Source organism: Arvicola amphibius, chromosome X (assembly GCF_903992535.2).
Source record: "Arvicola amphibius chromosome X, mArvAmp1.2, whole genome shotgun sequence".
In the NCBI taxonomy this organism is placed as follows: domain Eukaryota; kingdom Metazoa; phylum Chordata; class Mammalia; order Rodentia; family Cricetidae; genus Arvicola; species Arvicola amphibius.
Window position 1 is genome coordinate 118,311,460 of NC_052065.1, and position 24,149 is coordinate 118,335,608.

A 24,149-nucleotide genomic window follows, 5' to 3' on the forward strand; every position below is an offset into this window, starting at 1 on the left:
CATCTAAATGAAGACATCATCGCTGACCAATACCTTGGGCCTGTGCTGATTGCCCTCCACTGTAGATAGACCTTCACTGATTGGTTTTAGCCAAAGTTATAATCAGAACCACTTCTGAGATAAATTTTGAAAAGAACGTGATTGAAAGGAGCGAGGAAATCAGGTGAATTGAGAAGCATTGTGACCTCTGAACAGAAAGAGCACAAAGAGACTCATCTCATGCATATCCCTCTGTGCCATTCTGTGCATAGCCCTCGGTGACAGCAATGCTGGACACTGCTATCATCTCAGCTCTTCTTCTGAGCAGCCCCTTAAATGTCAGCCATGATTCCTCACACCCGAGACGGAGTTCTCTCTTTGCCCAGTCTAGTACCGAGGGGATACCATCTGGGAATCTTAGGATTTTCCCCCAAATGCTTGCACAACTTGAGCTACACTGCATGCGTTTCCAGAAGGGGATGGAAGAGCCATTTTCTTCTGTGATATAACTACTGGTAAGAAGCACATGTTCCTGGAAAACAACGCCCACCTATGCTCCTAAAAACAACCTTAATAAAACTCATTAGGGTTTATATATATATGCACAAAAACGCGTGGAAGTAGAAGGGGGACTAGTGGAGGAGAAGGAAGGAATTAATGGAAGCAGGAAGGGCACAAGAGATGATAATAGGGACAGGGAACATGATCAAAAGACATTATGCATATGTATAAAAACACCATCGTGGGACCTGCCATTATACATAATTGATGTAAGTCAATAGAGCACTAATATAAAAAGTAGGGCCCAATTTTTATTTCTAGAGAAGAATGATGAGGGCTTTGTCTGAAATATATCTAAAGAGCCCCAAACATGAACAAAGTCAATTAACATTGGTTTTGCACTACAGAATTAAGATCAGAGCTACAGTGTGAGATTACATTCTTTGGCAAAGCTCCCATCTCTCTAGACCTCAGTATGGTCAGCCATAGTAAAGGGTATTGGATCAACTAGTCACTTCCAATTGCATCTTAAAATTCTATGGGCCGCAGAGCAAAAGTTCAAAAACCAGGAAGTAATTTCAAGTTGCCTTTCCCCATTTCCTGCCATTTTTTATTCCAGCGATATTTCAGCAGCCGTACTAAAGTGTGTAATGTCCACACAACAACTTAGTTCTCGGTGACATAGTTTTTTTTTTTAAAAGGCCTCATACTTGAACATTTTCTCATGAAAAATAATACTGTAAAATGAGCAACTTGGAGGCCATGCGTGGGGGCGGGAGGGGCACCATCGGATCAGGGGGGCTACAATTGTTAGGAGAACACGTTACCCCAGGAAGCTGGATCTCAGAGCAAATGTGACTTGCCAGGTCATACCGTCTCCCATTCTTTTCAAATGATGGCTAGAAAATATTCTATTCCATATTCATCTAGAAATAATGTCAGTGTAGCCTACTTAGACAAACCATCTGGCCTCTCTCTAACCAAATCTTTCTTTCAGTTAAAAGACAAAGATCCTTCCTAGAACATCATGTAGGGGTTGCTTGCACCAAACTAGAAAAGATTGGTAGGCACAGTTAGGATGGCTTCTTGGGTTATATTGATCACACAGTCCCATTTGAGTTAGGGATACCTGAAATCCATTGTTCTACTTGAAGAAAAACCAAGGGCTTTCATTTAGGAGCCAATTGACAGGGAGTGAGAGCAGGGTTTCAATGACACAGGCCCAGAGGAGGACACGTATGGGAAAGAAATGAATTACTGTGAATGTGACTGAAGAAGAGAGGGAGGAAAAGTGACGCTTGGCTACACATAGCTGCTGTTAATATTCTTCCAGCCTTCCCAAGGAGTCGGTCTCCAGTCTTTTATCACAAGGAGGAGAAAGAAAATGAGATTCTCACCCTTTACAGAAAGGGCACCGGTACTACTGTTGCTAATGCTGCCATAGAGAACAGGCAACCCACACACCAGAAGTCCAGCAGTCATAGGCAAAAGACAAGATGATGATTAACCTCCTTTGTATTGACTTTTCTTTAGCAGCTTTTGATTAACTGACGAACCGGCAAAGCTCTCCTGCTAGGATCATGAAATCACATACATCTGGCACCCACAGAAGGAAAACAAGGGCAAACACATGAGTGCTCTATCCACTCAGTTTTATTAAAAACTCATTGCATGGTGCTAAGAAATATCATCAAAGATTGCTTTTCTAATAAAGGCCATCTCTTCATTCTCTGTTTGCTTATCTAGGTTTCACTAATATATAAAACAGTATCTGCCTCATGGTTTGTCACCCAGCTGGAGCTAATAACATACATGAATCAGAAAAATGGATGGGTTTGATTTGAACGTTGCCAGTATGGTAACAAAAGAACACAGTAGCACTCAGGTTATTACTGCTCTGCAAAAGGACGCTGGGTAAGGCCCCTTAAGACACTGCTTCAGAATATCAAATCCAGGCTAGGGAATACAAATTAATGAGTCATCATAAACATTCCAAAGCAAATAATTCAAGAATGATGATAAAGACATACAAAGAAGCAATGCCTGCAAGGAGTTAGTATTCAGTCAGCTAGATCGCGCCATAAAAATATCCCTCATAGAAATATCGAGAGAGCAAAGCAGGCTGGGAAGAATTCTCTGGAGTGTTTTGGCGGTATCACCTATTCATTCACTTCCCTAGGTCAACTGATCAGGTCACCTGATATACAGTCCTCCCATCCTCTTTTCAATAGGTCTCTCTCAGCAGGCAGCCACACGCTTGTTGCCTCTCTACCTTCCTACTTTTGGTTTTTCTGTGCTCAAACACAGTGTCTCCCCTCTCTCATCCTCCACGCTCATAGATTGCTCGGCTGGCTCCCGTTGCTCATCTGCCCAATGAAGACACTTTCACCTCAGCGGGCTCGTACACGACCACCACGCCAGGTAGCCACGTGTTCTCTCTGTCAGGAACTCCCTCCAGACCTGGCGTCCTCATCTTGACATCCTCTCCTTGGTTACAAACTTGGAAGTACTGCCAGGCAGCAAAGGAACTGTTTTCTTTGAGCTTCTGAAAGATTACTGTATAATCTCAGTCCTCCTGCTTCTTCTCAAAGGGAAAGAATTACTTTATTCCTCCAGGTCTCTACGCATCACCCATAAGACAGGGAAAAAATCAGTTCTGCTTTATGGGGCTGAGGTGAGGGTTACATGAAGGAACAGGCAAAATAAATGCCCAGAATGAAACTTCCTAGAAGTGACACTCAATAAACAGCTGTTGCCTTTCCTCTCCTCTGTTTGCTATACCCTCCCCTGTAACCTACTACAATTACTAAAAGATGGCAGAAGGTACATCTTAACGTACTCCCTTTTTCAACTATTTCAGGTCATGACTGTCTCAAGATTCCTGTCCTCCTGCACCTTCTCTCCCTTGATCTGCTTCTCAATTTCCTTATTGGTGAAAGAATGGTATTACTTCCATTCAGGATTTGTCAGGGTCTTCAAATCAATGTTATAACCAACAGCCTGGGTTCCAGTGGTTCCCAGGCAACCAAGTGGTTGAAACTGTTACCTCGTCTCAGCAACAGTACACACCTTATAGAGTTTTCTTCGGGCTATATTACTTTGTGCTCATTTGTTCTCTAATGGGGGAGGTGCATGAAAAATAGTTAAAGGCAAGACATTTGCCATTTCAATGGAACTCTCTAGAAAGCAAATACTTATTACTGCAGTCTGGGTGAAGCCTTGGCCTTTTGATTAAAAACATGAAAGTGACATATGGCGCCTCCCCATCCCCAGAGAAACACGCCTTCTAGGTTCTATTTATTTGCTTCTGAAAGTTTTATTGAGTTTCCACTTTAATTCCTACAACCTATCCTAAAGGCAAGGGGAAAGTGTGGAGTTGCCTCTAGCTCTCCCCACACGCAAACAGTGGCCCATGGGGGCAATATAGACCCCTCTGGCTTCACTTCCTGGACAAGCAGAGACAAAGCACCAATCATCTGTTTCCAATGGTGCTTTCTTCTTGGGGGACAAAGGTGGGGGAGGAAGAGAGAGGAAGGAAACGGGGAGTTAAATGGAGGAGGAAGAGGAAGAGGAGGACTAGCAAAGGGAGATTTACATTGGAGACATAGTTCATTGCTTTCTAGTATATACTACCCCCGGATGTAAACCAGAAGTCAGTCTATGGATCTCTGCAACTGACCATGAGTGTGTTTATTCAAAGCCACGTCCTGAGCAGGGGATGTAATTCAGTGTTAGGGCATTTGTCGAATAAGTAGAAGGTTCGGCGTTTGCCTCTTAGCACCCTATACACACCTCTAGCCCCCACTCAGTGAGTGTGTCCAAATCTATTCCAAGTACTTTAAGGCCTATGAAACTGTCCAGTGGCCTCTCTGGATTAAAATCTTTCTTAGCAGTGTTTATCAAAAACAAGGATTGGCTATAGCTTGATATTTAAAGCTATGAATGCAACCTGAGACAATACGTATATTTTACCGTGGAAGCTGGCAATTAGCTATTTGTAGGCAATTTATGCTTAACTAGAACCTGAGCCTTGAAGGGCAATCCGCTGAAAAGCTGCATATTAGCTTTTCTACAGGGGTTTCATGAGAGCTTTTTAAAGAAAACAGTACTCATAAAACTCAAGGAGGAAAATTATTAATGATGTTAAGGTCTCTTAATTAGTTCTACAATCCCCTAATAGCAGTCTAAAAGCAAGGATACATTTTTATAGAAGCAATTTCTTTAGAAAAAGGACCAGGTTTTCCCTTTTTGTTTTGATTATCTGTAACTAGTCTAGGCCCTACTAAGCATTCAAGTTCCTGCTCCTCAAACTCCCTCTATAATTAGGAGGCAGGTCCAGTGTGGGGAGACTGATCGTTCCAGCCATGGTGGTGCCTGCTTTTGCCAGAGACAGCTGTAATAGAAGAAACAGAAAAGACAGTATAATAAAAGCCTTTTTTTTCAGGGTCCATGTAAGGTCCCAGGACCTGGGTGGCTTGGTACTGCTCAAGATATATGTCTGGGCTACTGAAGGAGTCCTGAATCAGAGAAAGAAGAAAAACATCTCCATTAGTCCCCAGTCTCTAGACAAGCCCTAAGATTCTAGTCTTTCAGCCCTAGCAATCTATTTCTTAGAGACCCTTTCCTTGTCATCTCAGTGGTTACAAGATCTTCCATACATGGACAATTTCCCTAAGGATACCTTTTCTGACCTTCTCAAGAGGGTCCGGGTAATACCCAGTATTCTGTGTTGCTGTAATGTTGTGCATAGGCTGACCTGTCTTTCAATCACTGGATCCCTCACTGGATTATGAACTCTGTTAAGAGCAGGCATTGGCTTCTTCCATTTCTCTATCCATATCACATACTGGGTAAAGAATATATCAAAATACTCACTGAATATATGCTTGCAACTGTGACCTTGGTGACACTAGCTAGTTCAACTTAGCCAAGTGATGGAGGAGTGTCTATGTGTTACTTTCATTGGTTAATAAAGAAACTGCCTTGGCCCTTTGATAGGACAGAAATTATGTAGGCGGAGTAAACAAACAGAATGCTGGGAAAAAGAAGCCGAGTTAGGCAGACGCCTCAAGCAGTCCCCATGATTCTCCAACCCAAGGCAGAAGCAGGTTAAGATCTTCCCGGTAGGCCACCACCTCGTGGTGCTACACAGATTACTAAATATGGGTTAAAGCAAGATGTGAGAATTAGCCAATAAGAGGCTAGAGCTAATGGGCCAAGCAGTGTTTAAAAGAATACAGTTTCCGTGTAATTATTTCGGGTGTAAAGCTAGCCAGGTGGCGAGACACAGTCCGCCACTCCCATCTCTACAGCCAAGTATTTGTTACTGCTGAAAAAAAAATTATCAAATGAAATCAGTTCTCTGAAATTAACTAGGTAACAAAAGAATCTTCATACACATTGTCAAACACTTAAGAAAACCACTTAAATGTTCGTTTCTTTCTATCTATATTTTAAGCATTCATTTAATTAACACTGACACTTTGAAAGTCTTAGAAATAATCAGGATCATTAGTGTCAGCCTGACAAAGGTATGAAGAAAGTTTCTGTAATATCACCCAAACTGCTTTCACAAGATTGTCTAGAAATAAATAGCTCCCTGTGAAATTTATGCCATTCTTTATATATTAATCAATTGGTACACTGGTACTCTAACAAGGTTAAAAGTGTTCTCTGATTTCCATTATAAAGATAATTTCAATCAAGCAGCCTACCAGACTATCAGTGTGGGTCACTCAATAATTCAATTGTACTAATGACTATGGCAGGCATGCAAACAACAGAATGAAACAGACTGAGACACCAAACCTGCAAAAATGCTTTCTAAAAAACAACAGTGATTCGCATCCTGCATTTTCAAAAACCCTGCAGCATTCATCTGCAAACGAAATCGAATCTATTCCTAGTGACCCAACTGATACCCTTTGTTCTTGCATATCCATTTTGTGTAAATTACATGTGCTGACCTTTAATTGACTGTAACTGGAACACATTTTAAGCAACACTTTCTCACTGATATGTTTGGATCTGCGAAAGAGATAAAAACCAGACCGGCAGTTCCTATTCGCTGCTTCTATCGTGAGACACATCTCTGAGTTGTCTTTGTCTCAATTGCATATTTATATTTGATTCCTTCCTCATCAAAGCAACTTGTAAAACACACGGATGCAAAACTATCTCGGCGTGGAATTTTATTCTCTGCCTATTTTATTTCTGTTCTTACAGAAAAATGCTCATAATGGCCATGGCACTGAAATCCATAGTAATGATGTGTCGATTGTGATCTGTAGGAAGTCTACAGCCAGAACACAAAGCAAATCATGAAATAACTTCTGATTTGGAGGTTATTTTGGCTATTTTTAGGTAGAACGAGACAGAGTCATTGTAAAGGAAAGCTTTAGAAGTAGACTCACTATGTTATAAGAAACAGGTGACGCAGCACCAAGAATACTGACTTGATGGGCAGAAGCCAGAGGTTTTGCCCTGGTTTGTCAGGAACTGGTACATCTTTGGCAAACACCTTGCCTCTGATCATATGCTTCAGTTTCCTCATCTTAAAAGTGAAGAGACAGGATAGATCTTTCCAAAACCATTCTTCAATTTAAACATAAGACAAAGAAGACATAACTTGAAAAAAAAAAGCTCTTTAACTTTTATATCATTTACAGGACATGGTAAGCAAAAAGAAAGACCAAGAGAACACAAGAGTCTGCAGGACCAGAGATAGGAAAACGGAGCAGATAGCATAAGGAAAAATGACAACAAAGGTCCTAGCCCAAGATCAGCATTTCCCGCCAGAGTTCATAAGTATATATCATTAAGGCGTCCATGTGAATTGGGAGGATTCTTCCTGTAGATCTGTGACAGGAAAGAACCCTAGTTTACAAAAGTGCCATGAGGCCCATTGGAAGAGCAAAGTTCTGGATTCTGTGATCAGTGTCTTATTTTATGGGCCCCTTGTGTATTTCAAGCTGGATTATTGTCTCTATACAATGAAGTGTTTTGCAATCTCTTGCATGTTGAGTTTTTATTTGACCAATTATCCAAGCAGTACAGAGCAAACATTTTGAAATATTTATGGATCTGTCCTTTGATCCCAAAACTCACAGATGCTACAAAAGAACCTAACTTTCTATTTGTTTTTCTCGTCTTTCCAACAGAACAGAAAGTTCTGGACTCATTTTGCTTAGTTTTCCAGGTTTTAGCTCTCCCTTTCCTGGCTTGTTGGCTTGTTTCCCACCGTTAACCAATTAAATCTCCTCATTCTGGCTTTAAAAGATAAAACAAGGAAATGTCTTCCTGCCTGTGTTAAGCCTCCCTGGCTGCTGGACTGATAGACTCGTTCTCTTTTTATCCACTAGCTGCTTTCATTTGGCAGAGGGAAGCTCCCAAATAGACGTCTTTACTTGCGGCCTCTTGAAATTTGCATTTTGTTTTGACTATTCCATTCAATGAGTGTTTCTTTTTCCCTCCTGCGCTATCTCTTCTAAATCCAAGCTGAAGAAGCAGGAGAGTTGGCTAGGCTTGGTGTGGCTGCTGATTCTGGCTGCTACTCTGCACTAGGATGTCTAACTGTTGTCTCAAGAGAAGTTTGTGTAGGAAAGAGAGGATCGACAGGGCCATAAGATAGATTCAGGGAAACCTGCGAGGTCCAGGGACCCAAACAAGATCTGTGAAACAAACATTAGACCAAGAATCTAATCTTGGGCAAGAAGGTGTTTCTGCAGTTTCCATGACAGGCTGATGGAGCAATCAAATGGGAAGCTGAATCCTTAGTCACTGTGAAAGTCAGACAGTAATAAGTGGGAATGGAATGGATAGAGATGGATAAAGGAACACCACTTGACAAAAAGTCAGAGATCTAGATTGGTACATGTGGGCTGTTTCAAATATGGAAGACATGGAATTTAGTGAGTAAGAAAATGCAAAACTTGGATGAAAGAACAAATGATAATTCTTTAAATAGCGAAGGCAGACTATATTCTGAAATATCTATCTATCTATCTATCTATCTATCTATCTATCTATCTATCTATCTATCTATAATGTATGTATGTATGTTCTATGTACATATCTATCTATCTATCATCTATCTATCTATCTATCATCTGTCAATTTTGTATAGAGTATATATACATGTATACAATAACAATTGGTGGAAAAAGAGGCTATGAATTTGAAAGAGAGCAAGGAAGGGGTGTATAGGAGGGTTTGAAGGGAGGAAAGGGAAGGAGAAAATGATGTAATTGTATTATAATCTCAAAAATAAAAGAAAGAATAAAGGCAGGGCTAATGAATTTTCCAGTGATAAAAGATGTTTAATCATCCTTATGGTGAGTCCAATGAGGGAAATTAATAAAGGGAGTTATCAGGGAACATATACAAATGACTGCACTGGTCTCACCATCTTCTAATATCCATCATCTCCCCCAAAATGAAAAAAATAGGGCATTTAGAAGAAGGTGGTCTTTGCAGAGTGAGCATCACCCACAGTGGCTCAAATTCCTCTGATCTCCACATCTTTCTCCTTATCTCATCCTTCGCTTTAACTCTTTCTTTAAAGGGAACCAATCTGAGATTTATGGTCTCAAAACTTCACATTTCAATTGTAGAAGAGGCATTTTTTTTTTCTTTCTACCCTGTATTTCTCTGTATCCAGAAAAAGGAATCTTTCTAATCATTTAACAGTGGTACCCAGTAAAAAAGCAATTTAGCATAATAATGTACAAGTCACACTCTCAAAACAAAGGAGCCAGAAACACAGTTTGATTCCTCCCTCTACAAGAGATTTCAGCACTAAGGCATAGCAAAAGAAGATGAATGTTAAACAACAACAACAAAAAAATCCTACTGGGATCCAGATACATCACACTGCCCTTTTCTCATGAGTCTTCAGGGAAGACCCGTGAGCAGCCAGCAAATCTGCTTACAGTCGAGCTGGTCTGCCTGGTTGGGAATTGACTTTAACATCTGGGGAAACATGGCTAGTCTTCCTGGTAAGGGTTGGGCAGGTAGAGGAAGAATCTTTATCACTAAACAGACTAAAGTTTCTTTTAAAGACACACCAAGTTCTGAATGCAGTAACTAGGGAGAATTTAAAGCTTCAGGAAACACATGGAGAACCTGGCCAAATATCCTTACCTGAAAGAGCAGTTCTAACACTAGGAAAATAATTCAAAAATTCTTTAGCAGGCCATTTGGTTTATCTTGCTCAAACAGATTCTTGGTATTTGTATTGCTGCCTCCCAGCACAGGACCTTTTTCTTTGGAACTTAGTAAATACGGTCCTCCTGCTACTGTGAGGACCCCAAAGATGAGCACTCCACCATATGAAAGAAGACTTAGGGAGGAAAGACTACTTCGCTTCACAGTAGGCTAAGTGAATCGTATGACATTTGAGTGCTTTTCCATTGCCTTCAAGTGCTTGGCAATGTTGTCAGCTTTTTTCGTATTAGTTCTAGGAGGCTGACGTTCTTATCCTCGATGTACATATGAAACAGTTAAGGCTCATGGAGATTAGACAACATGTTCAGGGATGCGAAATCAATTCACACTCTAACTCCTGAACCTTAAGTTATTTCTTGCAGGTCATACACCCTCTTCTTACACTATTCCTGCATTGTGTATAGCCTCATTTTGCTGTGCATCCTACAGGCAACTACTGACTGCCGGGAGCAGAAAGATTAGCCTCTCCTCTGGCTGAGCTGCCACATCGGTTGTTCAACACTGAATGATTAGTCTTGAAACCACACACACACACACACACACACACACACACACACATATATATACATATACACACACACAAAAGGATGTGTGTGTGCATGTACATGTGTATATACATATATGTACGTTACAAATATAATCAAAGAAAACGAGGCTATCAACTTGAGACTAGGGGCATAGGAGGAGTTTGACAGAAGGTAACAGGAAGAGAGTAACTGGGAGAGGCTGGAGGGAAGAAAGAGAGGGAAAAGTAATATAATTCTACTTCAGTTAAAAGCATTAAAAATAAATCAATTTTTTAAAAGAGAGGCTATGTAGTAATTTTTCACTTCTGGTACCTCACACAGTCTTTGGTCAATGATGGCCAGATGCGAGGCAGTTCTGAATGGGGCTATTCAGCAAAGAGCAGTTTGAGTCATGCGTTAATTTTTTTAATCAGAGTATTACAAATTCAGGAGAAATGGTGAGGAAGGAAATAGACTTTCAAGTTTGATAAACACAGATGAACAAGGGAAAGATTTCCTCCAGTGCATGTTTTCTATCCTCTGAGATCCATGGAATGCGGACATCCGATTCAGATGAGTGGGCTGCCGAACATGAATCCTACAGCTCCTGTCAAGTTTGATTATACCAATTTGTAACGATTATTGCTTTATTTTTAATTAGGGTGAGGATACCGGGTTAGCCTCTTAATTTTGTCTAAAGTACTTTATATCTAGAAAACTTGTAAAGACTGCTCAAAGATGATTTAAAAAATGCTCACAACTGAAAAAAAAATCTCCTAGGAGGTCATTACAGTCAAGAAGCCCATTCGCTTTGCAGTGAGGATTTGTTTAGGGGAACAAGTAGATGAGTCACCCATAGAGTCGCTTAGTAGGGAACCCCTTCCATGTTTGGCAAAAGATCATTTCAAGGGTTAGTGCAGAGTAAGAAAGCCACAGAGCTCTGTGTTCCACCATGGATATTTGAACTGGACGGGAGAAAATATAGCGGCTATATAGCTTTAAAGCATCTTTGAGAGCGAAGCTCATCAAGAACAGATTCTCTTTTTAAAGGTAAATTAAATAGGCAATAATCCTGGGGGAAGTCTGAGCTCCGAGCAGGCTTTGAAAATCTAATTAGGATTAATTAATACAAGCACGAGGAAAAGAAGTGCGGCCCACTGGAAGTTCCCATGCAATTCTCAAGGCCGTACGTAGAAAACAAAACAGGATGAATAACAACTGAGAGAGTTGGCAAGGAGGAAAGACCCTGAGCACTTTCTGGCTCCCCTTCCTACCGTCTTCCCACTATCTGAGTCAGCGTGCAACCAAGGTCTGGCCCTAACCACAGATTCGTAGACTGGGTCTTGCCAAAGGCAAGGGATGCACCTCAGGGCCTCCTGCTCTACACAGCAGCTGAAGCAGCCGTACAGCAAGAACCAACTTCCGAGTCCCTCTGCCTCTGTTCTCTTACCAGGAAAATGGCAATCACCATGATCTTGTTCTTTTTAGGGGTATTGTAAGCCAGATGAGCTTATTCATGGATGCCACTCAGAAATGCATAAGGCCCGCAGCAAGTTCTAATAATCGTTGTCCCTCTCCCTTCCTCCTCCCCCACCCCGTTCACACGCTTTTTCCTTGTACAACTTCAGAAATAGACACCGAAAAGTTCCTTTTTAAAGACCATTAGCCTATGGCAGCAGAAGGCTGAGATCCTACATAAAAACTCTGGTATCTGAACTGACACCTCTCATAGCAAGTGATTTCATTTGGTTCAGCATCTGCTCAACCATTTCTCCCTACAACAGGATGACATTGACTGAAAGCCACCATACTTGGCTTTAGAAGACTTTTCTGGTAATAAAGTGTTTCTTTCTCTAAGTGAAGTAGATTATTTCTCAATAGAACAAATGTAGCATACTGTACTAGCAGACGCAGAAATAGGTTCCTGATGCTTGAACTATGATGAAACACCGTCACTTTAAATACAGTACAGGGCCTGAATGAAAGAGCTACGGGGGAACTATATAGTTCTGAAAGAGACTGAGAAGGCATGGGCTTAGAGTAGGGGTTGGCTATAGTATGGGGCAAACAGTGTGAATATCAGGGTACATCCTTTCCCAGGGAGCACACAGCAGCTTCCTCTGAAATATTACATTTGTGGGTTTGAACCCCTTAGATCTGATCGTTCATAATTTCCTGTGAGAACAATAGGAGAAATTTACATCTAGAACTGAGAAATGTGTGTATGTTGACAAGTTGATTTCCGTACCAAATCAAAGTCTCCTTCAGCTCTGCAACATGGGGTTTGATTATAAATATAATTTATAGCACAGGCTTGAGTTGAAAAAAGAGGGACCCATCTATTAAGTATGAAAGAATAGCAAGAAGAACTTTCAGAATCATACACACACACACACACACACACACACACATATATATATATATGCATATTTCCATTTGAGAAAAAAGGCAGCATTATTTGTACTACACATCTTTGGTGGGCTCTATTTGTGGTTGAAAGTACAAACATACTGATTACAATCATTCTTTCCTACATTGAGGAACAAAATTAATTATCTGCAAAAAGCAGAAAGGCTTCGATAGACTCTGAGTCAGTAAATGATAATAGACAGCGACCAAATATAATGACTCTGTTTCCTACTTTATCTGTTTCAGGCCTTCTGAGTGGAATGAATAGGCAAATTTAATTCGCTTTCTGAATATTCTTCAGAAAGGATTTGAATTGGGTAATAAGGGGCGGCATCGGCTCTTCCCCTCCCCCACTCCAGAGCCCAGAGGAAGCAAGAAAACAGCCTTGTGGGTTACGCACATCCCAAAGGGACATTTTTGAAAGGATATGATGAAATCTGTACTATCATAAAAACAAAAGTCACTTGTTTTGCCCCATTAACACCCCCCACGCACACACACAACAAGGAAAGGGATAGCAAACTGGGAGGCCCAGTGCAGTGCATAGAGCTCGGCATTCAGCCAGGTTTGGCTGCCAAGAATGATAAGGCTTGTACTTGATCCTGTAAAGGCTGCAGCACACTGGGCGGCAGACTCACCTCCTGTTGGCCTTTTGTGACTTTCCTGAAGCAACCATTGCAATAGCTCACTCCCTAAAGGAAATTACTCTTCTACCACGGCACCTGTTTAAAAGCTGCTTCTATGATGCCCTAAATTGTTTTTTTTTTTTTTTTCAATTTTGAGGGTGGGAGCACGAGGCTTAACTTTTGGAAAAGCAAGCGACCTTAGAAAGATCCTGCATACCTGAGCAGGATCGTGAAATGCATAGGCCTAAGAGGTTAATGAGGCAAGCCGGGTACCTTGCAGGGGGTGGGGTATCATTAGGAAGGGACTGGCACCACGTTTGCCAAGTGAGCCTTCATTCCAGGCAGAGGAAAAGGCATGGCAGAGGAAGCACACCGCGGATTCTGAGGCCTTTCTGTTTTTGCAGTGAATAAATATCCAGAGGCTATTCTGCCTTCATAAAGTGAAGGCTGCTTTCACCATGTTCTGGCTCCCTGAGCAGCCAACATTAGAAATAGGCATTTTGTACTCACTCAATGTCACCCCGGGAGCACATGGATCCTTAAAATATCAGGTCATGGGGATATCTTTCTGAACTTCTGCCCTCTCGGGCAAATTGCCCTGAATTATCTAACCTTTCTGAATACCCTTTCGGAACAAGTCAGTTCTCCCTGTCACTACCAGCAGACAGGGATAAGTGTCTGCTCACTACCCTGTGGTTATCACATCTGCCACCTTTTAAGTGAAGTAAAAGAGACAACTTCCCCAGCCAGCTTATGGAGCAATAGAAAGCATATAGCTCTGTAGCCTCAAAGAGCAGGAAAGGAAAAGACAGCTGTGTAGAGATCAAAAGAGAGAGGCATGGAAGACTAGCTGGAAGACCAAAGCAACGCAGGTTTTACTGCTAATGAGACGCAACAATGGCAAGGGCTCCTTTGATAGGCTTTTTGTGTTCTCTGAATGGTTGACATTACCATCACTGTCACTGTTTGGGGGCTTGGCGTGTACCTTCTGCTATACTCCAACACGTAGGCTGGTCAAAGCTCAACCAACTGTTCTGTCTTGTAATTCCTTGGCTTGATCCTCCAATGGCATTGAGAGTTTGACAGGGTCTTGTCCTTATCCAAAGGTAGCCACTTGTAAGACGATTCTTTATAAACAACTTGTGCTTCTATGTGTCTTACAAATGGAAGTTCTGACTACTGTTGCAAACGCTTTCTTTCGAGTATCTTTATGTAGTGTCTGTACAGTGCTGGAAGCTAAAATGCCTTCATTCAGAGAAATGAGTGGTGCCGGGGCTGAGAAATACGTTATCCTGTGGCAATGCTGGGAATCTGGCCATTAGACCAACAGATCACCGCTTCGTTGGGTTTTTTATTCTTGTAGGGCTAAAGCTGGAATTGAGTTCCCTAAGCTAAAACAAACAAACAAACAAACAAAAAAAAAACCAAACAAACGCTCACTGCGAGTGCAGGAGTCATTCAACCCCTGGGAACTGAGGCTAGGGGATCTGTGTGACACAAATGGTGACACGCTGGCTCCTGCCATTGCTGCGGGAGATTAAAAGTTCCTCATCTCTAGATCATGTCTTTAAGTAGCATCCACAAATGGCAGTACACTGACTTGTGAGCTCGCAACTGAGGCAAACCCCCAGACTTTTACGGTTCCTGAGGGCATAGTCTCATCGTATCAGTTCAGATGTCAGATAGGTTTAGAAGCGACTGCTAGTTAGAGCTCGTAAGCAACTAGGCATCATGCTGCCCCTTGCCTAGGGAAAGGCAACCGGTGCTAGACGTGCACAGAGCCCACTTGATTCCCTAAAGTGACCTCTAATACTCCGGTAACATTGGGATGAAACATTCAGAAGTTTTCTCTTCATATAGTCAGTTTTAGAAACCTGATGTGAGCTTAACACTTAATGGTGTCAATTCTTCCTTTGTTACCTCTCAGTAATTGGGTCGTATATTTTTAAATCTGCCTTTCGTAGGCTGAGGCAACGGGACCATAAGTTTCAACGCCAGCCCATGCTATGAGTGAAACCCAGCCCCAAAGCAGAACAAAAGACAAAACCACCACCTTCTTCCAACGGAACTAACTAAAGATATTTTTCTTGTAAATGGTAAAAAAAAAAAGGATGAAAAATGTAAGGTTGCGTCATTTCAGAAACGGACCTCATTTGAATCATATTGCTTACTCAAGTTCCAGATGCTGGCCTGCATACGCAAACAAAGTCCAGAGATAATTTGCTGGATTTATCACTTCTGCATCCCTCTGGAGCCGAAAACAGCTTCTATGAATTCAGAGGAGGTATCTCTCTCTATCGAAGACTAAAAACTGAAAGCGCAGTGATAGCACGAGGAGAAAACCCCTGACAATTTGACACTGAGACATGACCTCGGCCTGCAAAGGGAGCAAAGAAAGGTAAGGCTAATCTTGGAAATTCTGATGAGTTACAGTCACTCACACAGACGGGAAAATGCACGAATTTGATAGAGTGTGTTATTATTGTCGATCACCAGGAGAGTCTGCCTCAAAGCTTCCCACCACACATGAATAAATACTGACTTCATCGCCTCTTCAAACAGTCTAGCCAAAGAAATGGGCGTACCTGGACACAGGCATATGTTAGGCTCTCAGTAAGCAACGTTACTACCTAAGGAAATTCTAAAGGAGAGATCTGAATGGGCTTTGCTATTTGGAATAAATACCGGATACACTGAAAACTATCTGGTTGGCGGTGTAGCTCCGTGTTAGAGCATGTGCGTAGCATAAACAAGGGCCCAGGTTCCATCTCTGCAGAAACTAAGCCAAACCAGAACAAATCAACTATCTGTGGTCCCAATGGGTGGAAACTCGACACTGCAAATGGAAATTAACAGATTTCTCACTATCTGCAACACTCACATAGACTTCTAGGTAGCACCTATTGGCTGCATTCACATAGACTTTAGGTGGCGCCTACAAACATATTGTCTTAGAAAGTAGCCTGTGCCTTTAAGTGTTAGAAATATGAAAAAAACCCTCATGTCTTTTATTTCTTCATTGGGAAATAGTAGAGCAAGAGTCTCCAAGGAGAGAGAATGAATTCAAAAACCGATTGTGCAGCTGGAAAAACAGTAGGGAGTAATACAGGATATTAAATAATATAATAAAAAACCTATTTAGGTTGCGTTTGGGGAATGAAGATTCTAGTGCATAGAGAATGGAAGTGTTTGAGAGAAGCAATATAAAGTCATGGTAACGAGCACGAGCTTTGGAGTCAGACAGACCCAGCTCTGAATCTGAGTTCTGTGACCTGCTGGCTGAGTGACCCCTGAATGGAGCAAAAGAATGGTCTTTTGCTCTTCCCTCCCCTCTTTATGATGTGCTGTGTCTCCTACAGTGCTTCCAAGATGAAATGTTCAATAGACCTTTCCAGAATCTCCTCCGGGAAGGGCTAAAGGGAGTCACAAGGAGGGACGGAAGGGAGAAATAGGGCTGAGAGAAGCTGGTGTCATTTTGCACAACTTCCAACGAAACGTCAGAAACCAGGGTAGGGGAACTGCGGAGCAGAAACGCCAACACTGGGGTGTTCTAAGGAGAACCAATAAAGAAAGTACAGGAGCACAACAGGAAAAAGGAAAGTACCAACAGCCAGACAAAAAGGGTCAGAGTACGAATTTGGAGGAGAGCAGGGAGGCGCATGTGGCAGGGTTGGGAGAGAGGAAAGGGAGGGAGAAATGCAATTAAATTACAATCTCACAACAAACAACACCAAAAAAGAGTATATGAGCAGTTACTTTGGGGAGTAAAGACAGTCAATGAGATCGCCTACAAAAAGTTTTTGAAAACTCTGCTGGGAGAGAGGAGATAAACACCCACATCTAACAAATGAATGAATTATATAAGAAATACATGTGATCTACATGTAGGTATATGGTAATGACTAAGTGATTTCAAGACGAAAACAATGAAATTTTAAAAAGATACCCTATACGAGCTGGGAATGTAGCTCACTGGTAGAGTGGTTACCTAACATGAACATAAACCTGGGCTCTAGCCTCTGTATTGGAGAAATGGCCATGGTAATCAGCAGCGCTGAAAGTATATTATAAACTGTACTTATCTACACTTGCTATAAGATATAAAATATGGAATTCAATAAAGTGCTGATCCATTTATTTTACAGCGAGATTTCACCTAACTACTATCAAAGGCTCAATACTTGCTTGGGGGCAAGATATGTATCCTTGCTTCCAAATCCATTTGGAGATCAGTATTCTTATTAACACCTTTTCTTTGGAGTTTTCAGTATAGCTATTTCCCTCCCACAGCTTCTCCTCCCTCATCCTTCTATATAAGCACACAGATATCCTTTAGACATTTGTATTCAATCATTATACTAAGATTGCTTTGATAGATCAAAATTAAGTGTCAACGAGCTGGGGTTATAGCTCAGGGATAGGACACTTTCCTGGCACATGCGATCCTTTGGGTTTGTTCCCCAATACTAAAAAAGTATAAATAGGCTGGAGAAATGGCTCAGAGTTTAAGAGCACGTGTTGATCTTCCAGAGGACCTTCGTTCTGTTCCCAGCACCCATATCAGGCAGCTGTCTCATAACCACCTAGCTCCAGCCCCGGGGATCCCATACTTCTGGCTTCCAAGGGTACCTGCACTCACATGCACATGCGCATATGCACCCAAACAGACCTATACATAATTTGAAATAAGAACAAAACTTTAAAAAGTGTAAGAAAAAGTCACTATCCACTGGGCACCTAGCGGTTTGGACTGGGGCTTAGTGAGTACTTGCAGTTTATTCTGCTTGTTTGTTTGGTTGGTTCGGTTTTTTGTTTGTTTGTTTTTTGAGACAGAGTTTCTCTTTGGAGCCTATCCTGTAAGTCACTCGGTAGACGAGGCTGGCCTCAGACTCACAGATGTCCGCCTGCCTCTGCCTCCTGAGCGCTGGAATTAAAGGCATGTGCCAGCACCGCCAGCATACTTGCAGTTTCTAAACCTAATAATTCATTTAACACCCACATAGCAGCCCCATTTTAGAGATGCAATCTCATTCTAGCTCTGTCAAAAACAGTCTACAATGCCTGAGCTATTCACTTTCAAGCAAGGTAGCCAGATGTTCTTAAGGGAACATCAGGATAAACTAAGACTCTATTTAAATGACAAGTACTTTAGCCTCTCCAAAGTTTGTGTTATCAGACTCTCTGGGTTTGGACTCCAGGAATATGTTAAACAAGTTCTCCCATGGACTGGGGTGATGAGTCAGGTTTGAGAACTGAACATCTACTACATTCAGGGATCCTGCCAGAAATAAGACCCCAATATTTGCTCACACGCACTCACCTGGTAGTCTACAGGACTGAGAACCACCCTTGGAGAAACTAAAGCACCAACATTCCATACTTATGAAAGTGTAAGAGTGTCACTCCCATGTAGAAGACAAAAACCATTTTCAGGACAACGTTCCTGTGTGGACACTTCTTCCCCAGGTGGACATAGCTAGTCAGGGAAGCTGCTCCGCCCCACAACTCAGTAGTGGCATGATTTGAGAGGGCCCTTGGAACAACTGAACCTAAGAAACGTTCAGCTCTGGCGTGTTCCCATTGTATCAATGGAATCTTGTTAATACTTAACTTTAAACCAGATTTTGCTTTGAGGGATTCTGTGGGTCTGTCAGCTTCAGTCTGTCGAGCCCCGAGTTCTCTTCACCTTAATAAATAGCCCTGCCTGCTTGGAGCCTATACAGCATGTGGCCTGGAACACACCCAACCAGTGATCCCCTAACCCCCACCAGGTGATACAGATGACTTAGTCTTGGTGATCATATAACAGCCACGAGGCAGTATACATATGGTTTCTGGCTTAGTCCAGGCGTTCCCAGGGGATGGCTGACTTCACGCTCTAAACTAGATGGGAGCTGGGAGCAATCAGGCCCTTAATGGCCAAAACAGAAAGGGACTGCATCACTGAGCACCTCTTGACAGCTCGGGTCTTTCCTCCTGAATGATAATGACACAAAATGTCCTCCCCCCTACTGTGTGGTAGGTACGTGCATGAGCACACGCTTCCATGTACACATATGTAAAACGTAGCAGGCATGAAAGCCTGAAATAGCCATGCAATTTAAGTTCAGTATGTCTTTGCAAAATCCTAATGGTGCTTTTAGAGTGAAAGTCTGGACGGGTCTGCTGGGGACAAAGTAATATGGCAGAAAGAATATTGGATTGCAGCAGGAGAATACCTTGGATTCTGCTTCTGGCTCTTTTATTAGCTAAATAACTTTGGGTATGCCTCCTGAGCCTTTATTTCTTCATTTTCAAATGAATGGGATTAGACTGGCTCATTTCTCAGTCTTCCCGGCATTCGCTTCCCAGTACAATGTTCACTATGGTGGAATGAATTCTGTTGTGGGTCCATCTACCAGTGCAACTGTGACATGTCAAGACTTGAGAAGTCGTGGGAACTTAAAAACGCCTGCCACCTGACAAAGGTCCCTGCAGAAAGCAGATGTTCAGTGTTCACATAACCAACCTGCATGTCCAGACCGCATCCAAATGGTGTACTTAGTTTTCTTCCTTAACTGTTTCTTTTTTGCTTTGTTTTGTTTTGCTCCTTTTTTTGTTTGTTTTTGGATACAGGGTCTTAGATTAAGTACTCTCAAACTCCTGATCCTCGTGTCTCAGTCCCCTGAGTACTGGGGCTAGGGGTATGTGGCACTTCTACACACTCCTACTTCATTGTTTTTTGTGTTTAAGAGCACTGGGGGAAGGAAACAGGCTTTCTAGATCCATTATGCTATAGTCAAACAAACTGCATAGATTCCCTTTAAATACTCATAATATCTTGCCCTTAAAGCAGTCTTCTTATTTTCATCTTTACTGTAGACATTCTCACACTCCAATGCCCCTTGGTTGGTGTTGGACACACAGCAGGCCCTCAGTCAATGCTGGCGGATGAACATATGAAAGCCCTTGGTTGGTGTTGAACACACAGTGAACACTCAGTCAATGCTGGTGGATGAACATATGAAAGCCCTTCCTTTTCATTTTTCTAGTTCTGTGCAATTGACTTTCGCATAAGGCCCCAGAATCTGGCCTCGAATTATAAAGCAGTCAAGGGAATAATTAGCCATCGAAGAACACCATCGTTAGATAGGGCATTTCTGTTAATTTTACTATACAATATTTTCTCAGCAAATGGGTTTTAAATGGCCAACACTTGTGAATGGGGCAATTAGAGCAGCTCCATAAGTAGCCACGCCGAGGGTTGTATCATTTCTGTCCTCCTCCTTCCTAGTTTAATTCACCAAAGAAACCAATTACCTCTATCGCTTTGCATTTCCAGAGTTTAAAGACAAGACTAACTATAACTAGCCCATGCTGCCCTCTACATTCTGGATAGGCAATGGCTCAGAGTACACAGCAATACAGTTGGGAGAAGCTAAGACCAGGAGACAGCAAGGCCAGCCAAACCTGGGTTTGAATCCCAGCTCCTTCCAGCAAGAAAGCTTGGAGATCTTGGGAAGTACTTAAACTTTCTAAGCTTTAGCCCTCTTGTGTGCAATGGGTGCAATATTGAGACCCATTGCGTGGATGACTGTAATACATTATGATGCATGCTGGCCAACAGAGCACCTGATACGTAGCAGGAGCTCAACAATGGTACAGTATTTTACTGCTGCTCTGCCACATCCTCCTCCAAAGCTGGCAGCAGTTAGGGATCAGTCATTGTCTTAAAATGATAGAGCTGGAAGCTCTTGGCTGTATGTTCTGCTCTACACCAGAAGTGGCTTTCTCTTCTGGTTCTACGACAGACTCTCCTAGAAGTCAGGCAAGCTGCTACCTCTCTTGCAGAACTGTTCTCCCGCCACAGGTCTCTTAAGTCTTAGACTGGTATAATGAAGGCTGCAAACGTGAATGTAGGGGAACACGGATGTTCTGCTTTTCCTATGTCTTTGTTTGGGTTGAGTTAGTAGGCACTAGTTGAGTCTCTTCAAGTCGCTCTTCAGAATGGTAATGTGATACACGTGAAGACCACAGAACAAAATCAGAATTAAAAGGTGACGGCAACTGAACCAAAATTCCAGTTTCTGAATGATCATGCATCCTTCACTAACTATGTAACTGGGTGTGCAACATGCAATTTCACTATGATCCGCTTTCCTTGGTTATAGGAGAAAGGGATATCAGAGTATTACCATAAGTATCCTGATAACAACAATAACAGCTAACATTTACTTAAGATTTACTATCTACCACAAGGATGCTAAGTGTCTGCATGCATGCTATTCTCTTTACCTGAGTTCAAAAAATAAGACTCATAAAGATAAAATTAGTTCCCAATACTCTACAGCAAGGAAGTGTGTGTTGCTAGAATTCAGAGCCTGGTATTGTGACTGTGTAGAGCCTGGTATAGTGACTGTAGTTTTAACGTGCAGCTTATCCCTATGAGTTCATGCAGCCCACGGGCCATCCTCGCTTGCTCGTGTTTTTCTTTCTCTATTGTTCTATCAGTATCTGCTGCTGGGGCGGTCAGCCCACCCACCATAATGAAGGACAGCCCCTGAGAAAATGCAAGACCAATACTTACAGTGGTGGTCAGCTTGCCTCCGTTCTTCTGCACGTACTGGATGGAGTCATGGATGGTGGAAAAGAGTCCGAGCAGCACGTTCTCCATGTCGTAGATTCTGTACATGCCGTTCACGAGTTCCTCAAGAGACAGGATGTATTCTCTCCAGTACTTGTCGATCTCCACCACCCCTGCCATACAGCCTTGCATGACCACATTGCAGTAACCGCCACAAGGCTTAACCATCATCAGTCCCTGGCAGTAAGAGCAGTACCACATTCTGGTGAGCATGCGCCCACAGTCCTTGCTGAACTTGAGGTGATCGGTGGTGTTGATGACTTCAATTCCGAGATTCAGGGCTTGAAGGAAGATTCTGGTGACCTGCAGTGACTTGGAAACCTGGGTCATAATAAGCTTGGGGAAACTGCCGAATACTTTCAGGTCACGCCTTGCTCCTCGGAGGCACTCGTTGATGTCCAGTACTGACTCGGGCAGCCCTGGGTTCATCATCTGGGTGTAGATGACTGGAAAGAGGCTGTCGAACAATTCATTGACCATATCGTCCACATTGATATCAGAACCCAAGATGTAGAGAGACACATCGGTGAAAAATTCACCCACAAATTCAAACGCTTGTGGAGTCAGGCTGGGGTAGTTGTTCTTGAACATGGCGTTGGTGTAGTTCTTGGCATGACGGACAACAATTTCAAAGGCCTCTGTAAAACAGGAAAAAAAAGATATGTCCACAAATTAAAACATGAAATCCAGAGTATTAATGAATTTGATATGTTTCTGTTGCTTTGGTCATTAAGGTCCATTTGCTTTAAATAACTGACTCGCATTCATTGCTGGCATTAACTATAGTCCTGCAACTCTTTGCTCCCATAAATCAATTTCCCTTTCTGAATATGAACTCCAAAGTTTGATGTGCACATAAATTCTTAAACATACAAATTGTATTTCAAATGACAACAGCCAGGATTCGGTTACCATTTCAGTCTTTCATGACAGTATTGATTAAAAATTGGCTAAATGAGAAGTTATTTCTCTTTTTCTCATTGATTCATTCAGTTAAAAAAAGTGCATTTAAGGACATTTCATTTTCAGACAGAGATAAATATTTGACAGCAGAAGCCTGTTCAAACCCAGAGGAGAGGCAAGTTATTAGCTAAGAACAAACGATAACCCAAATTCAATCATTTTGGGTAGACTTTCCCCAGATAACTTTAAAGGGAGTTATCTGACAGATTGCTAGACCTGGAAAAGGTATTTAGCCACGGAATGGGTATCTGGGTGGGAACAACAACCCGTGCACTTATCTATACATTTGGTAGTGACAATAGCTGCAAGTTGAACATCTGGGAGGATAACCGCTAAGCTTCCTCAGTAAGTTCAGCTTCCACACGGCTTGGAAGCCTCATTTGGTCTACAGAGACCACAAATTCAAGATTACATCTGCTGCTTCAGGCCCTTGGCAAGAGCCCAATTAGTGTTGTGCCATCCCATTTTCCCCAAACCAAGATATTCTAGATGCAAATTATTCCAAATAACCAGAGTACCATATATATGCGAAAAGGAAAAAAAAAACCACAAACAAAGATTTTTAAGAAAAGAAATAAAAGAGTTTAAAAAATAGCCAAGTTTCCTCATATTTAACATTGGTCCTCTCAGTGCCTTCTAAGAGGCAAAGGTCCATGACAGGTGCGCTCTAAACGATGCCAATTCATGAGCCTTGAAAAAATCAAATCATCACTACCTTCAGATGGCTAGAGAGACCGTATTCCTTGGGATCACTTAGGCCCACATTTCAGTCATCTGTGGCAGAAGGGAGCTCTAGGCTGAACAACTGCCATCTGTCCTAGATCCCTCACAAGATAGAACTCGCTCCCCAGGCTCCTCCCTGGAGCCCGTCTCATACCCAGCAATGCTGGAGTGGTGCCAGTGGAATTCTAAAGCGCTTTCAAGCCCACTAGAGACCAAAAATGAATTAGAAATGAGAACTTAGCCAACTACCAAAGGTTTGGAGAATATGTGGCCTGGCGATTGGTCTGCGGAAGACTTCGGCACCACTGGGAGGTACCAGTGTTTGTTGATTCCTTCCACTTTGTAATTCTGTGACCTAGAGCAAATTTTCCCTTTCCGTCAGTCACTACACGCTCATTTGTTTGTTTTCTTTCGTTTGGAACATTAAGTGATTCTTAATCACTTTATCTTACAACAATCTTCTTAGTTCCACTTGTTACTTTCTGCTCCATCCTTGAATCTAAATGTTGAATGAAGCTAAGTGATCATCTAGTCCAGTGGGAAGGGCCAGTCACTCAACTATCAGAAAGTTTGATATTTTAAATTAAGTATTCC

At 42.1% G+C, this 24,149-nt stretch overlaps 1 protein-coding gene across 1 annotated transcript in view; it reads right to left on the minus strand.

Moving 5' to 3' along the window:
* Positions 1-24,149, minus strand: part of Gpc3 (glypican 3) — a 368,381-nt gene that overhangs the window by 137,562 nt on the left and 206,670 nt on the right. Inside the window, exon 3 of the mRNA XM_038317072.1 lies at positions 21,813-22,507. Coding sequence (XP_038173000.1) covers positions 21,813-22,507 — 695 coding nt within the window. The remainder of the gene's footprint in view (positions 1-21,812; positions 22,508-24,149) is intronic.